General features: G+C 38.1%; 2 protein-coding genes across 2 annotated transcripts; both read left to right on the top strand.

Annotated features, from left to right (window-relative positions):
- Nucleotides 1-1,188: 1,188 nt before the first annotated feature.
- On the top strand, nt 1,189-6,158 carry babam1 (BRISC and BRCA1 A complex member 1). The gene is made up of 9 exons (XM_053322744.1): nt 1,189-1,292; nt 2,257-2,706; nt 2,811-2,869; nt 2,966-3,086; nt 4,177-4,255; nt 4,360-4,384; nt 4,475-4,604; nt 4,757-4,843; nt 5,004-6,158. The coding sequence occupies exons 2-9, from the start codon at nt 2,275-2,277 to the stop codon at nt 5,202-5,204; spliced, it is 1,134 nt and encodes a 377-aa protein (XP_053178719.1). The 5' UTR covers nt 1,189-1,292; nt 2,257-2,274; the 3' UTR covers nt 5,205-6,158.
- Nucleotides 6,159-8,552: 2,394 nt separating this feature from the next.
- plvapb (plasmalemma vesicle associated protein b) lies at nt 8,553-13,399 on the top strand. The gene is made up of 9 exons (XM_053322743.1): nt 8,553-8,756; nt 9,131-9,307; nt 9,570-9,654; nt 9,884-10,085; nt 10,180-10,399; nt 12,037-12,186; nt 12,368-12,496; nt 13,016-13,123; nt 13,220-13,399. Exons 1-9 carry the CDS (start codon nt 8,553-8,555, stop codon nt 13,226-13,228), a joined length of 1,284 nt encoding a protein of 427 aa, XP_053178718.1. The 3' UTR covers nt 13,229-13,399.
- Nucleotides 13,400-15,771: the final 2,372 nt, after the last annotated feature.

Raw genomic sequence — 15,771 nt, 5'->3', positions numbered from 1 at the left:
TAATTTGCAAAGTTCAAAAGAGTTATGACTTTAAAATGAGAAGCTATAAATTCTGTGTAATTATCCAGTTTGAAGATCATGTTCAAACGTACTGTTTTTAATAATAAGGAAGATTTGGACTCCATTACAATCTCAGATATTTTGTCAACTTAACCCAAGTCATGAAACACCTCGTACGTGAAGCCACATGATTTCAAAACAAACACTGAACCCCTCGATCATGACTTACCTCCATACTTAGCGCTCGATGACTGCAGCAGCTCCTGTTGTGGCTGTTCACTGCCTATAAAGCATTTGACAAACTGAGGAGATTTTTTCTTTGCTTCTGCTGTTTTGTGGTATTATATTTTCCAACAGTTAGTCAGCTGCTGCAGTCTACTCTCTGCATGTCTTCCTACGGGTGTTTAGTGTGATGAATGAAGTCAGTGGAAAACACTCAGAAAGCCATCCCCACCCATTCCCTGTCACTTTGTGTCCTTTCCTGTTTTGGCCAAAGTTAGCTTCCATGCTTTTTTTAATAGTAGACTATGACCAATAGTTTGAACTCTGCATACAAAAAAAAAAAAAAAGAAAAAAGAAAAAAGGTTCAATGATGATGCAATAAAAATGCATGAAGTGAAAATCTATTTGGATTATGACATATGATTTTTGCGCAGTTTATGAGTTATTGAAATACATTTATGATATATAATGAATGTAAAACCTACACAGTGAAGCAAATTTACTCAATAGTAAAGTAATATTGGTATCATTACACATCTAGGCTACATATTTGTGCATTAAAACCAGTTACAACTGACAAGGCCTGTACTAGTTTTTGGTAAGTATGATACAGCAATACAGATTCTCTCATCCTGGTAACAGTATTTATGTATCAGGAAATACTTTGCCAGCACAGCACAGTAGCCAATCATTTGCTACCTGACAAAATGTAAATATATCACTTCTATAGACCTGATACGCAAAATAAATAGTATTATACATTACTTACCTAGTGTTTTATATTTACTCACATTGTTATAGCCACTACTGCCGTTTGTACAACTGTAATTGCCACTACACTCTCCCAAAAATAGGAGAAAACTGAGAAACTGAAAAGAAAAAGGTTCATTCCCTATAAACTCCATTACCCACAATGCCACCAGACTGTGTAGTTCCGGGTTTGATCATTTCCTGTGAGGAAGTAGTCTGTTCAAAACAAACGCTAAGTTAGCTCCGCGATTAAATATCCTGCAAACTTTCAATGAGTTTTACGATATTTTAATCCTAGACACATTGCAGCTACAAATCACGTAAGTTTATATTTTATTTCAACATAAAACACTTAATTCGTAACTATTCGTCTGTTTTGGTGTAATTTATGCTAAAAACACTACATGCTAACAGCTCAGCTTGTTACTGCGCTGTCATCAAACGGCAGTGAAAAAGTGTCCATATGATCGCTGAAAAGGTTTTCTACACGGTCATCATTCCTCCTGTTCATACTAGCTATTTAAAGATGCCTTTCAAATTTGCTTTTAATATAAGTGATGGGGGCCAAAATCCACAATGTGTCCACCAGTCATTTAAACGTGTGTCTGAAGCTTATATGAGGCTTCAGCAGTCTGAGTTAGTCATATCAAGTGTATATTCTCCACATGTGCGATCTGTTTTAGCATCAGATTCCCTCTGTGTGTTTCCTGGAACAGTGTTTCCCTGTTGAGCTGCAGTGAAAGTATAGTAACAAAAAGAGGGACTTGGGCACAAAAAAAGACTGTAACATGTAGTGTTATCTGCTTGATTTGATTCATTTGGACAGCTGAGACTTCATATTAGCTTCAGATAAACTTGAATGTTTTAGAATGTGTAGACTTGAATTTGTAGTTGTTGCAGGTGTAGATGCCGACCACTAAGTAATTACATATGTTACGATTTAAAATGTGTTAATAAACTTTCTCTGCATGGCTTAACTATCTATCCACCCTGCTAAACTCATCACTTCCACTTCGTTGGCATCCTTTGAAGAACTCTAACTTACTATTTTCTTAATTCATCGATCCATAACATGTTTCTGGCCACTCTTCTTGTCGTGTGTTGTCTGACCAACAGTCCAAAGATAGTCCTATTTTTATAGAGAAACATGACAACCAGAAGATATTCACATTTGGGAAGCTTGAATGAGTCATTTTTTTTCTTTAAAATTTCTTTAAATGATTATTATGTTGCCATTTAATTTTCTGTTGGTTGACTAATAGATTAATCGACTATTTTTTGCAGCTCTAATCCTGTGTATCCATGGAGACGCCTGAGCCTGGCCCAGCAGATGGAGAGGAGCGTTTGGTGGAGTTGCGACCACGGACACGCTCCAACCCTGAAGGTGCAGAGGACCGTCGCAGCAGCACTGGGAGCCTCGGAGGCAACAGTAATCCCAACATATCTCAGCCGGCTGTGGGCAGTCGTGTTGAGGGGGAAGGCGAGGCTTCAACCAGCGATAGTCCTCCGAGTTCCACCACTACGACAGTCTCCACAGCGGTCGCTCAGACTGCAGCACCTGCTGCTGCAGCGGCGACGGCTGCCGCCAGTGTCTCGATGCCGCTATCTACTGCTGCTGTTGTAGCCAAAGAGAGGCCAAAGCCCACACAACAGCAGCCCCCACTGACAACCCCTGTTCCCCCACCAGCAGAGTACCAGCTCAAAGTTCCCCGTGTGAACTGCCCAGAGAAAGTGGTAGGCTCACATTACAGTGCTGATAAAATAAGTTCCACATGAGAATCACAGCTTATTTTCACTACAGAGTTTAAATGATCGGTTGTTGTCTTTCTCCCTAATAGATTATCTGCTTAGATCTTTCTGAAGAGATGTCTTTACCAAAGTTGGAGTCTTTTAATGGGTAAGCTACTATATAGTGAACCTTCATTCCCTAGTGATAGTGTGCTTCTGTGTGATATTTGTGATTGCGCCCTAATTTGACTGTCTTTCCACTTAGGTCTAAAACAAATGCCCTGAACATATCCCAGAAGATGATTGAGATGTTTGTCAGAACTAAACACAAGATTGACAAACGCCACGAGTTTGCCCTGGTGGTTGTCAATGATGACGCTCTGTGGGTGAGTTAATGAGCCTTTTAACCTGCTCTTAAGAGTAATAATGATAATGATAATAATAATAATAATAATAATAATAATAATAATAATAATAATGATTAGAAGAAGAAATTTAGATTGCACTGCACATTAGCAGTGAATTTGCTGCATTAAAAAACATAACACACTACATAAAGATAATAAGAGTAAGATGAAAAACCCTTCCTGAATTGAAAAAGGTTTTAAAAGAGTCACCCTGAGGTGCCATGAGGACAGGCTAGGGGTACAGTGAGACAAATCATATCATCTGTTTAATAATATTTGACCACATTTTTTTATTTTTATTGTAATTTACTCTGTGTTTTATGTTACGTCGTTGAATATATCAAAACAGAAGAAATAAGCAATGAATATCTAAATCACCATATTAAAAACTCAGTTTAGTCGCAGCTCACATGACAACTCACTGTTGCCGGTTGTCATACTAACACAACACACTTTCCAGCTTGGGGGATTTGCAGGAGCTCAACAGTCAGGAAAAAAAGTGAAGGTCAGAGCAGCAGTAAAAAGATTGAGACGTTAAACAGAGCTCAAAGAAATGCTGAAACATCTCAGCTCTCAACACAGACACGATTCAATCTGAGCCCACTGACAAAACATCTTATGTTGCTCTCTGATCGCTGCTACACATAAAAACAAGACAAGAGACATCCTGACAGTGAAGTCACACCTGCAGGTTGTTCTTTCTCTATACATCAACATCTCACATATCCCATTACAATGCAGCTTTAAATATGAGCTCATTTTAACTGAAGAAAATGAAAGAAATACATATGAACATATTCAGTTGTTTAAGTCATATTATTTATCTGTGAATCTGCACAGCACTTGTTGATGTGATTGAGAGTGAGCTTATATTATTTAACTAAATAATGATATAATACAGCCTAATATAATGTAATATCATTTCTTTTGAAGGGGTGCCATGGTTTAAAAAGGTTTGGGAACCACTGATTTACAGTTACCAAATAACATGTCTACACAAGATGTTTTTCCACTTTGCTGGAATATTATCGTTGTTACTTCTTCTCATTCACATGTGTTTGTGTCTCAGCTGTCAGGCTTCACGTCTGACCCCAGGGAGCTATGCAGCTGTCTGTATGACCTGGAGACTAATGTGTGCGAGTCCTTCAGTATCCTTTCATTCAGAACTGAACCATTAAAATATATTCTCTACTATGAAGTGATAGAATGATACAATAAGTTCTCAAGTTTTAGACTTAACTGTCCTCTGTAGACCTGGAAGATCTTCTTAATGTGATGTAAGTACTGTCTGGCTTCAAACATGTTTGGTTTAAAGAACATGACAATAACATGGAGAGTTTCCAACTGAGGTTATTTCTTCTTTTCAGTCGTCAGAAAATCGAGCTGCCGTCGATGGAGAATGTTCAGACCATCCCGCCTCCATACGTGGTGCGGACAGTGCTCATCTATAGCCGTCATGCAGGACAGCTACAGTTCAACCCGTCTGAGGCTGTTGGTGTAAGTATGACACGGCTCACTCATTGTTTCTTTATTTATGTGCATTTTTCCATCCTGAAAGATTTGGGTTTTTTTTGGGGTTTTCGGATGCTTTTATCAGTGTAACAGTACTTTGAAGTGGAATTCTTACGTGCTCTTGTGTCTTGCTCCAGAAAATGCTTCAATCTCCGTACTTTTTCTTTGACGTTGTCTACCTGCACAACGGTGTGGAGGATCAGGGGGATGAGACAAGCTGGAGGGTGAGTGGAGAAGCTGATGAAGCGAGGATGATCCTAAATTAATCCAAGCACCTCTGTCCATCCTCTTTAACATGGGGGTTTAAATATGACACACAATGATATAATCTGGATATTTCCCTGCTGCTGCATTTAAACTATGTGGTCTTTTTTCTGTCTTTAGGACAACTACACCTCTTTCTGCAACCTCGACTCAAAGGGCCTGTGTTATCGCTTTGAGGTTTCCCTGAGTGGACCCGCCATCGAGCTGCACAACTGCATGGCCAAACTCTTGGCTCACCCCTTACAGAGACCTTTCCAGAGCCATGCATCGTACAGCCTCCTGGAGGGGGAAGACCCTCAGGACATTGAGGCTACTGTCTAGAACTGGACTCACTCAAAAAACCCTGCTTCTATGGGAAATGCACACTGTAGTTTAACAGAAATGGACTGGGGATTCATAAGTACAACTTATCTATTTTTTTCCCTTAACTTGCTATGGGGTAAAAATAATATTTGGGAAAACCAAGCAATGTTCTTAAGGAACAAGAGAGGTTATACAGGCTGATACTAACACAGTCACTGTGTTTCAACAAGAGAATGATTGAGAGACTGATTGTTGGAGGCTTAGATAATGATTTAATTATCTTTTTGTTGGCTGTGAAATTGGATATCCTGGTGACACATCACCTGGATAACATCACTCTTGCACACGGATAACACCATGCTGAACAATCTTGTGGGTGTGGTAATGAAGTAGAGGTCAGAGACCTGAGCAATGGTAGAGAAGAAGAGGAGGAAAAAAATAAAAAGCAACAGTAACAGCATTACACATGCTTACATTAGTCCCTAAACACTTGTTTTTCTTTCAGATCTGATCAGACCACAGTGATGTATATGTAAGTCTTAAAGGGTGAAAACAGTGCAAACAAATTGCAATCGTTATTGTTTTCCTATAGCGGGATTTTTGAGACTTTGAAGTAACGAACTGGAATATGATGTACTGTATCACAATGGTCATACTTTCTGTAATATTGCCTTTCCTTTTTAGTTGGTAATTTCCACCTTTGTTACCTATTTTAATATATATTTTTAAAGGGTTGTATTTATTCATTTGTTCATTTGTCACTTGTGTATATTACACAATGACAGAATGTACCTTAATGCAGATGCGGCCTGATTTGATTCATTTTTTTTCTTTGACAGTTCTCTCTGTATTGTTGATGCTTCGATTGTGAAAAAAGGCCCTTCATACTGCCAGTCTAGTTGCACTTGAATCCACTGTACAGATGAGCCTTCTGAAGCTGTTTCTTGACATAAAAACGCACATTTAATCATATGTTTCATCGTCATATGTTGAATTCTGTATCTGTGCTTTCTGCATTCTCGTCACGAGATGGCAGCAGATTTCCTCTGGAAATGAGGCAGACGCTGAGCTCAAAGACCTTGTCGAAGAAATGGAGTTAGAAAGGAGTTACATATTTATAAAAGCACTACATTATATGTTCGACGCAAGTGTTTGCTTGTTCTTTATTCAGTTTTCATCAGTATTGCTAAAATCTACAGATATCATTACTCTGAAGCCTCATACTCACTAATATTGCTGAGCCTGTAATGACAGCATGATTAAGCAGTTATTGTACATGTTATCTCTTACAAATATTACTTCAATGGTAAAGATATATTTTCCTTTATAATTATTTGTCCGGTCAGTTATCTTAAGTGTTTTTATCTTGGTCTTTAACCATTAGGTTTCCTGTTTTTGTTCAGAAGGTGATCCGATGTCTGTCCTGCCTCCTGATAGTCACTCATTTTCTGTCACTCTTACACGCCTTCATAAATTAGTTTTTTTCCGGTGAGGACAGGTTGTCAGGGAGACAATGGGGAGCAGGAAAAACCTGGGCCCAGAGGACCTTTACCCTTTCACACCCTTCCCCAGAAGAGTTGTGCGTTCCCCACGTCATTGCTTGCAGATAACAGCACGGGGGTGGGTTGGGGGGGAATCCAGTGTGTCTGAGCTGCAGGGAGAATTTGTTATTCCCTCATCCCCGAAGAATGACAGGTCCCTATTGTTTTCATTCTTTCACTCCTCCACTGCCATGACTCCTTTCCGTGCCTGCTTGGGACAGGATATGGTGGAAATTTTTGTTTTGTGTGTTATTCTCTGCTTTTTCTCCTTACAGGGTTTACTGTGTTCATCTATTCAATGGAGGAATGTGATCAGGAACTCTGTGTAAATCCGCCATAGCTATATATATATCTGTTGCGCTGGTGGCGGATTCTTTCTAGTATCTTGAGATCATGTTCTCAGTGTGGTGGAAAATAACTGAGAACACTTATTGAAAGGCTTTTACTTTTGAGATACTTCTATTTTTCTTTGAGTATTTATATTTGATGCTACTTTATACTTCTGCTCCACTTCATTTAAGAGAGCGTAATTGTATTTTTTTGCTCCACTACAGTTATAATTATTTACAGATCAAGATTTTATACATAAAACAAATGGTAATTGAAAAAAAGATGTATTATATTCAACATATATCAAACAGTCTGGCTAAATTTAAGCTGTTAAGGGTCCCTGTGTGTTTTTGGGGCCCCTCTCCCCTCCTTTTTATGCTACTTTGCCCCATGTGAACATGGTATAAACTACGAGTACGTTTTAAAACCAGATTTTGAAACACACATAAATAAATAAAACCAGGGTCACCATGATTGGGTAATATGCATAACACATCTTAGGTTGATAGTGTACTTATAACAAATGTACAGTTAATCAAGTTACATACAACTACAGACCTCACAGCTGGGGGTCTGGAGCCCTGAAGTAGTTGCTCAATTGGTAATCAAGGCTTGGCTGAAAGTGTATCAGTATAAAGTAAAGTAGTAAAGTAGTAAAATGTGCTCTATTTTGACCGGCTACAACACGGCTACATGCATCCATAATATTAATTCAGTAATATAGAGCATCATAGGTTCTTCTGATACTTGGAAGTATTTAGTGTGGACTTTTATTTAAGTAACAATTTTGAATGCAAGACTTGATCATGAGGTGTATTTTTAAACTGTTGCCTTACTGATGTAAATAATACAAGTACGTCATCCACTTCTGTGTATGTAGACTAAATATTAACATATGTGTCAATCTGCTCACTGTTATATATTGATTTTATTATGTGATACGTGCAGCACATTAATCACATATGTTGCAGCTTTCTGATAAGTGATTATCTTGTCTAAAGGCTCATAGCACACACAACTACAGTCATTCTCATGAAGCCCACCACTCAAACTGAACCGTTGTTTTCCATTTACTTGGAAAGTTTTGACAGTTTGAGCAGCAGTGCTGCTGGAGGCTGTAACTGTGACAGAGGTCAATGAGGGAGGAGAGGAGAGGGAGGTGAGGTGAGGGCTGGGCCAGGATGGACTGGAAGTGTGCCTCCTGCAGCATTTATAAACATGGCCCCTTTACACACCTAAGGGTCATTGTTTACATCCATCCATACATGCCATTTCTGTCTGACAGAGCTGTAGAAGACTAATGATCATCTAACTTCAGGTTCTTTTTCCATTTCAGCTTGCCTGGCATAGACTTGAAGCTTCAGCACCTGTTCTGCAGAGAAGACCACATCAAAGAGCAAACCTTGTGGATTTTGGCAAGCAAAAAACAAAACAAAAAAAATCATTCCTGTTTAGATCTTCCAAGCCAGCTGCCATCATTTCTCCCCCAACAGCCATGTACAGCTCCAGCTATTCCCGGGCCAAGTTTGGCCTGGAGGGAAGGGGACCTCTTCACAGCCCCAAAGGGAAGAGTTGCGGCTACTACATGAGGATTGTCTTCTTCTTTTCCTCTCTGATCCAGTCCCTCATCATCGTCAGCTTGGTGCTCTTCCTCATCTATGGACAGCCCGAGAAGTCTGCAGAGGAGAAAAGAGTGAAGGTCAGTGATTTGTTCCTGCTCATAATTTCAGAAATGTTGTAAGCCAAATAAAAATACTCAGATTTAAATAATTTCTGTTTGATGTAGGTTCTCAACAAAAAAGTTAAAATACCCAGTCCAAAATTTTTAAACTATCATGAGTCAATAAGCAAAACAAATTTTTTTCACTGGAAAGGGACTGTAAGAGACATAAGTGGGCTTTCTGCAGCAGCTTTTGACAGGATTCAGTTTTGCAGAATCAACCATCACTAGTCTGTTGTTTCTGACACAAAACACTAAGAATTTTTATTGGCATTTTACAATGTGATGATACTGCATTCATAGCTGTGAAATACAGTGAATCTGATGATGCTGAATGATTTGTTGTCATGAAGGAGCTGGAGCTGAACTTCAACAGGCTGAGCGAGAACAACATCCAGCTAAGGAAAGAGAAAGCGGACTTGGGAGCTCAACTGGCAGCTCGCACAACTGAGAAAGGTGCTCTGGAGAAAGACATTGAGAAGTTGAAGACTGATGCCAACAGCACAGAGTTCGAATTGAAAATTAAATTAGTAAGTACATGACTTGATTCATGTAGGATATTGGTTGAATGTTTGCATCTGCTGAAACACAGAAAAATTAATGCCAGGTTTTTGGTAGACTGTATTGACAAGCAGGAAAAAATGTCATTACAGCAATCAAGGTTTTTACCATGTGTTGGTGTTGGAAATGATACAATATGAACATTTCCTCAGGCATTGTTGTAGTTTTCCTACCATTGTGTAATTAAATATCATTAATCATCCTGCAAATGTTGTTTTTTCCCCTTAACAGGCTAACTGTGAGAGGACGACTGCAACAACACGTAGCATGATGATGCGGTGTTCCACTCCGATACAGCCTCCTGTCACTTCAAGCAGTATGTACTCCCAACCCCATGCCAAGTTTAATACTAAAATATCACTATAACTATTCTCTCCAAATGTTGCACCTGGCAATAATTAATATATGTGTTTGTGGTTAAGAGTTCTGCAACATAAATCAAATGATCAAACTAGTATTCAAATAGAGTAAAGAAAATATTCATAAAACACAGAAAATGGCAGTGTTTTTCTGTGATAACACCGTTTTTTTCCCCAACTCTTCAGGTGAATTAAGGACCTTGAAGAGCCTCAATGCCCAGCAGAACGCCATGATAAACCTCATTGAGGCAAACTTCACCCAGATGGTTCAGTATCTGACCCAGGACAGAGACAACGCCCTCAAGGACAGAGACGTATATCACCAGGACACCATCACCCTGCGCAGGGATAACACCATGCTGAAAGAACAGATCACCACCTATGCCAAGTAATCGCATGTTTGTCTTGTTTGCTTTGTGTGAGTAAATAACCATGAAGCTTTATAAGAATAAAGACATTAAAGGTTTTATATGTCTAACTAGGAAATGCAAAGAGGACTTTGCTCATTCACTAGACGGCATCCAAACGGTGACCAGTGATTTCCTGAACAAGATCAATAACCTGTTTCCACACCAGCTGACCTTTCACCTCACCTGTGAGCGCCAGCAGGAGCAAATGGAGAAGATAAGAAACAGCTGCACTAATCTGTCCAGAGACGTGGAGAATAAGTTTCAGATGTACTTAGACAAAGTGGGCAACAAGGTGTGTACATGCAGCATATTTTCTGATTTTACATGATGTGACCCTTTGAACTAGAATCGTCTAGGTGTTTTCCATGTTTCAGATCTGTTCTCACATCTGTCTAGCCAACTTTCCTTTACAATATGCTTAAGGTTGATGGAATATTACAAGAACAATTTGGATGGGAAATCAATTTCTCGAGGGAGGAAGTCTATCCGCTGCATCGTTTCTGATTAATCCAGCTAAAGAGACAGATGTCCTCTGAGGGATGAAGTCAGGGTCAAAGCGGAGGTGAAGCATGAGGCTCTGCTGACATAGCAGTCATGTGCAGGACAACAAATACATATCTTCAGCAAATATATGTTTTTTTGTACTCTAAAAAAGAAGAGTTCATATGAATACAACTGAGTGAGGACAAAAATAGTTTTAGTGTTGGAACATACCTTCCCATTAGCCATTAATGATTTGAATTATGTGCAGGAAGAGTTTCATTAATGAAATGTGCTTTTGCCTACTTTGTTAGTAATTAGTCACTTTTTTACATGCAGGCAAAATTTCTAACAGGTATTTTATATTGACACATACCAGAGCCTAAGCAAGTTTGTAATGCTTGGACGTAGATGGGATTTACTCAAAATGAATCATGAATGCGCTAAATTTAAACTCAGTTGAAAAAGCTTGTAAAGATACACCATGTATGATCTGTTAATTATCATTACGTTTTATGGACATTTTATTATATCTTGTTTGTGTTTTGAATTCATTTTTGATCGAGTTTTGTCTGTTCTGTGGAGCCAAAGGAGGATATACAAAATAGGCCCCATAAACACACTCTGAATTACTGAGCCAGACACCCTGAGAGATGCCACTACATTACAGAGCACCTGAGCAGAGAGGTGATTTTGTGATCAGGAATTTGCAGATTTAATGAAATGATCAACACTTTAAATATTTAGTTTCTCAAGAATATGGCAGCGCTAGGATCTTATCCACCCGTTCAAAATGTTATAAGTCAGCGATTATATATATTTTTAAGCAGCTTGATTGTTGTAGAAGCTTCTTGTGACCACAAAGTTACTTTATAACGTAGGCTAAATGTTGAAAAGATCATAATAGGTTTAAATATACTGTGTTTAGGTTTGTTAACATTCAAATTCATCAAACGTACTTTTCCATTGTGTGGATACATTTCACTGATTCAGCTGCATAATTTGGAGAGTATAATTATTTTGTGTTACAGGTCCTCTATGGTTTATTTAGAGCAACATTAATGTACAGTTTCTGTCCCTTAGGGAGACATTTAGTTTAGATTTCATTCTTACATCACCTGTACGGCAAGCAAGACGTTGAGGAAAATGAACATTAACAGACACTCATGTTGTCAACATTCAGATAGAAATAGACACAGTGAACAAAAACAGGTACAATTATGTAAAGGCACCATCTGTAAACATATTTGGTGCTGTAGACTAAATGACACATTCTTCAACTACAACGGATTGTTGCTCTCAGGGGCCTCTATTGATACTCTCTATCAGCATGCCTGCTTCTTTCTGCTGCAATCTTTTGAAAAGCATACATTTAAAAGGAACAACATGACATCAGATGAAAAGTACATAACATTTGTTTTTTGTTTTTTAATGATTTTCTTCTTCCAGGTTGCAGAGATCCAAGGCCTGTCAAGTCGTCTGGTGGTGCAAAACTCACACATGTCCATAGCCCTGCAGAACTGTGAGTCCAGTGCCACTAAGACACTCCGTGAAAACACCGAACAGCTGCAGCTCAAGCAAAAGAATCATGATGACCAGGTACATTTGTACACAGATGTGTGATAGTACAGAATTGTATATTTGTGAGGGTGGAAAACAAGAGCATGGGGTTTTAAAAGTATGACTGCTGTATGACTATTTTTATGACTATCTTTATTATATTTTCTATTATTTTTTACACAGTTTTCCCTTTTAAATAAAACATAAATATTTTGTTCAGATGGAGAAATTACTGATAGAGCAGAATCGATTGAGAGACCAGAAGAAACTGCAAGAGGACAGTTTGGCACTGAGAGAGAGAGAGCTGCAGACTCTGAAAGAAATGGTCTCTGCTCAGCCCAATTGCAAGGTAAAGTACATACTGGGGACCTGCCATTTATTCTGTGCATACATGTGAAGGGGAATCAGGGAAGGCAGCACCCACAAATGGTTTTAAATCTTCATTCGCTGAAGACAGATGATCATATTTGTGCCTTAGTAATGCATGTCTGCTGGTGTTTCAGCGTTTTGCTATTTCTTTATTTTTAAAGTCAGTCAAGGGGCAACTTAGAGGTTAAACAATCATACTTTTAAATGTCTTGTGTTTGGTTTTCTGAGCATATTCACAAGAGTACCATTCACAATTCCATCCTTAACTGAGATTTACTCCTCTGATTACATGAACATCAGTGCATAGAAAAGTGTTGTGTGTCAGCAGAAAAGAGGAATCTGAGGGCAGCAGGAACAGGAAGGATGGGCTGGGAAGATAACAAAGGGAAACAAATTTTAAGCACTCAGAAGTTCCAAAAATGTCCGTGCAGGTGTCACAAGAATCACTTCAAGTCAGTGTGTTTGTGCCACTTGTTAATTAATATTATGTGTTTTGCAGCTTAGTCTCCCAAAAGCTCTTGGCTTTGACGCGGGCTCACAGCCGAACAGACAAACTGTCCCCAACTGGCCTGCTATTGGAGCACCTGTTCCCAAAAAACCTCCAGCGGTAAATTTTATATTAGAATAAATACCTATTGTATCAGATTACTGGAGATTTTGTGTTATGATATTTAATCGTAATTATCAATATTTTCTCTTTCAGGTGAGATAAAATGAACCATCTGTGTAATCATTCAAAGCACCGGTATTATGCCACAGCGATCAACATTCTGCCTTTAAAGAATTAAAGGAAATCATTCTGGACACACTTCACCAAACACATCCTGTAAATATTCTGACTCCAGATGAATGACATATCTTGTGTTTTTGCTCTGTGCATGTCTCATGTCTCCACTCTGAGATAAAATAAGTTTTTTTTTTGTTTTTTAGTTTAAACATTTACTGTGAAAATGTAAAAATGTTAATGACACTGCTGTAAATATGTTTTTTTTGTAAGTTACTCACTGTGGTTTGTGTGGTTAGGAAAACATGTATTGTAAATAATGTCTTTATCTTTAGAATTAAACTTTTAAAAAACTGAGCACAGAGTAACTGTATTGTCTTCTTTTGTCTTTCTGGAATTAAAAATACACCAAAGAATCAGACAGACTTCAGGCAGCAGCTACACACTTGTATGGTAGAAATTAAAACTAAAAATAGTAGGAAACATAAATGTCGCTATTTAAAGAGTGTTCTGTTTATAGCCTGAGTGGGTGTGACAAAGTGTTTATGGCTTGCTTGATGTGGCTATTGTCATCCGGCACTCGGCAATCAGTCTAAAATAGTCTGTCAAAAATAAGAAGCCAGAGATGTGGTAGGAATTAGACTTAAAGTTGCTGCTTTTATGACTTATTCAGTTAGAATATTCAGACTGTAAATCTATTTATTGCCCTTTTCATGGTGTATTTCACATGTACTGTAGCTGTTATATGAACTGTTCTCAGGCTTTACTACTTCCTTTTCCTTTCATAAGCAACAAGATGAGCACATACAGATCCGTAGCTGCAAACAGTGGGCACAGGGCTTTCTTGGAACATTTATGTTTCCTTAATATCCATAAAAATAGCACACTGTGATGATTGTGTGTTCAGTATGATGCAAGAGAAGACTGATGTGAAAATGTGAAATATAGTTATACATCTATAGGCAACACATTTCAAATATCTGAAACTAATTGAAAGACAAATGATATCAGATGATCATCTCTCGTGTACATATTGTATATCTTTTTACACATTATTACAAGTGTAGCTGTAAGCGATGCTACATTCAGTAAAAGTGAAAAAAAGTAAAAGGCCAGAGTGAGAAATGATCAGATTTCGTTTTTTTTAAATTTACTGCAGTTCACATTTTCTGTTTGTTTCATAGTTGTAACAGATATGTATTTTGAATGTATGCTATTGCTATCGTGCTTATGTAGATGAACATTTATTTATAAATTATAACTTTTTATTCACACGTAAATGTATCAAACTAAATGGAAAATGTCAGCATTTTCTATTTTTAATTCTTGAAAATGAATTCTAGCACAGTCAGGCAATGATGTGTCAGTATGTGGGACTATTTTTTAAAAACTCACTCTAATTTTACAGTGTTTAAATCTGAATGTTTTTATTCAGATAGGCCTACTGTAATTATTACCAGATTATCTGGATTTATTATACTGTGACAAAAATGTGTTTAATCTGGATTTTCTGGGTATACCAGAAATATAAACCAGAATATATTTAATTGGTGAATCATGATAAATGTTAATACATTTGCAGTGATGAAAGAACAAACATTTTCATATAAACTGCAGTGATAATTTGAAAAAAAAAGTCATTAATTTTTTACTTATATCAGAGTTTATTATATAAGAGCTTATTATTCTTGAGATTTCCTGAGTTTAGTCATAAATGAGTCGGATATGGAAAGGTTCTACACTGATCTGGACAGGACAAACATTAGCCCCTCCATACTGTATAGGAAAACACGCGAAGGCAAACTCCCAGGCTCATTGCTGATGGATGTGAGTCTAACAGGTGGGTGAGTCTGCCTCCTGTCCTCAGGAAATCCTTTGGACTGTGTTAATGGCAAGCAAAATAGTTGGCAAACCCTGACGAAGCCCTTGAATCAACTTTTTAGAGAAAGGACGAGGAAGAAGGCGAGGACCATCCTGGCAGATAGCTCCCATCCTCTCTGCCAGTTTGAGCCTTTGGGCTCCGGGAGGTGCTATCAAGTCTATACTATAAATGTATTTAAGAAGTTCTTAATCCCAAGTCCCACAGATATTGACATGAAATGTTTTTAATGTCTAATATGGCCTTGTCTATGTATTTCTTTTAGTATCTGCTTGCTTGTCTGTTTTTATGTTGTTGTTTCTTGTGTTTGGTGAGCCGAAGACAATTTTTCACCCAGGTGTAAAATAAAGATTCATAAGTTTATCAAGAAGTGTTTCAAATCCCATGGACACATGCACACACACACAAATATCATCACTGTCAAATTTGTGGATATTACGCAGACTTACATTCATTTCCTGGAGACTGACACTAACCATCGCCACTACTTGCCAAACCTAAACTAACCTAACCTTAACCACTGAACCAAAAATTGAGGACATGACTTTTGTCCCCAATCAGACAAGCAGTCCCAGGCGAATTCTGTCATTTGTCACCAAAAGTAGCCTATGACGCACAACACATACACACACACACAAACACACACTTTAAG

Source organism: Scomber japonicus, chromosome 7 (genome assembly GCF_027409825.1).
Source record: "Scomber japonicus isolate fScoJap1 chromosome 7, fScoJap1.pri, whole genome shotgun sequence".
Lineage (NCBI taxonomy): Eukaryota > Metazoa > Chordata > Actinopteri > Scombriformes > Scombridae > Scomber > Scomber japonicus.
Note: the sequence above shows the minus strand (reverse complement) of the source record. Positions and strands in the feature narration are given on the sequence as shown.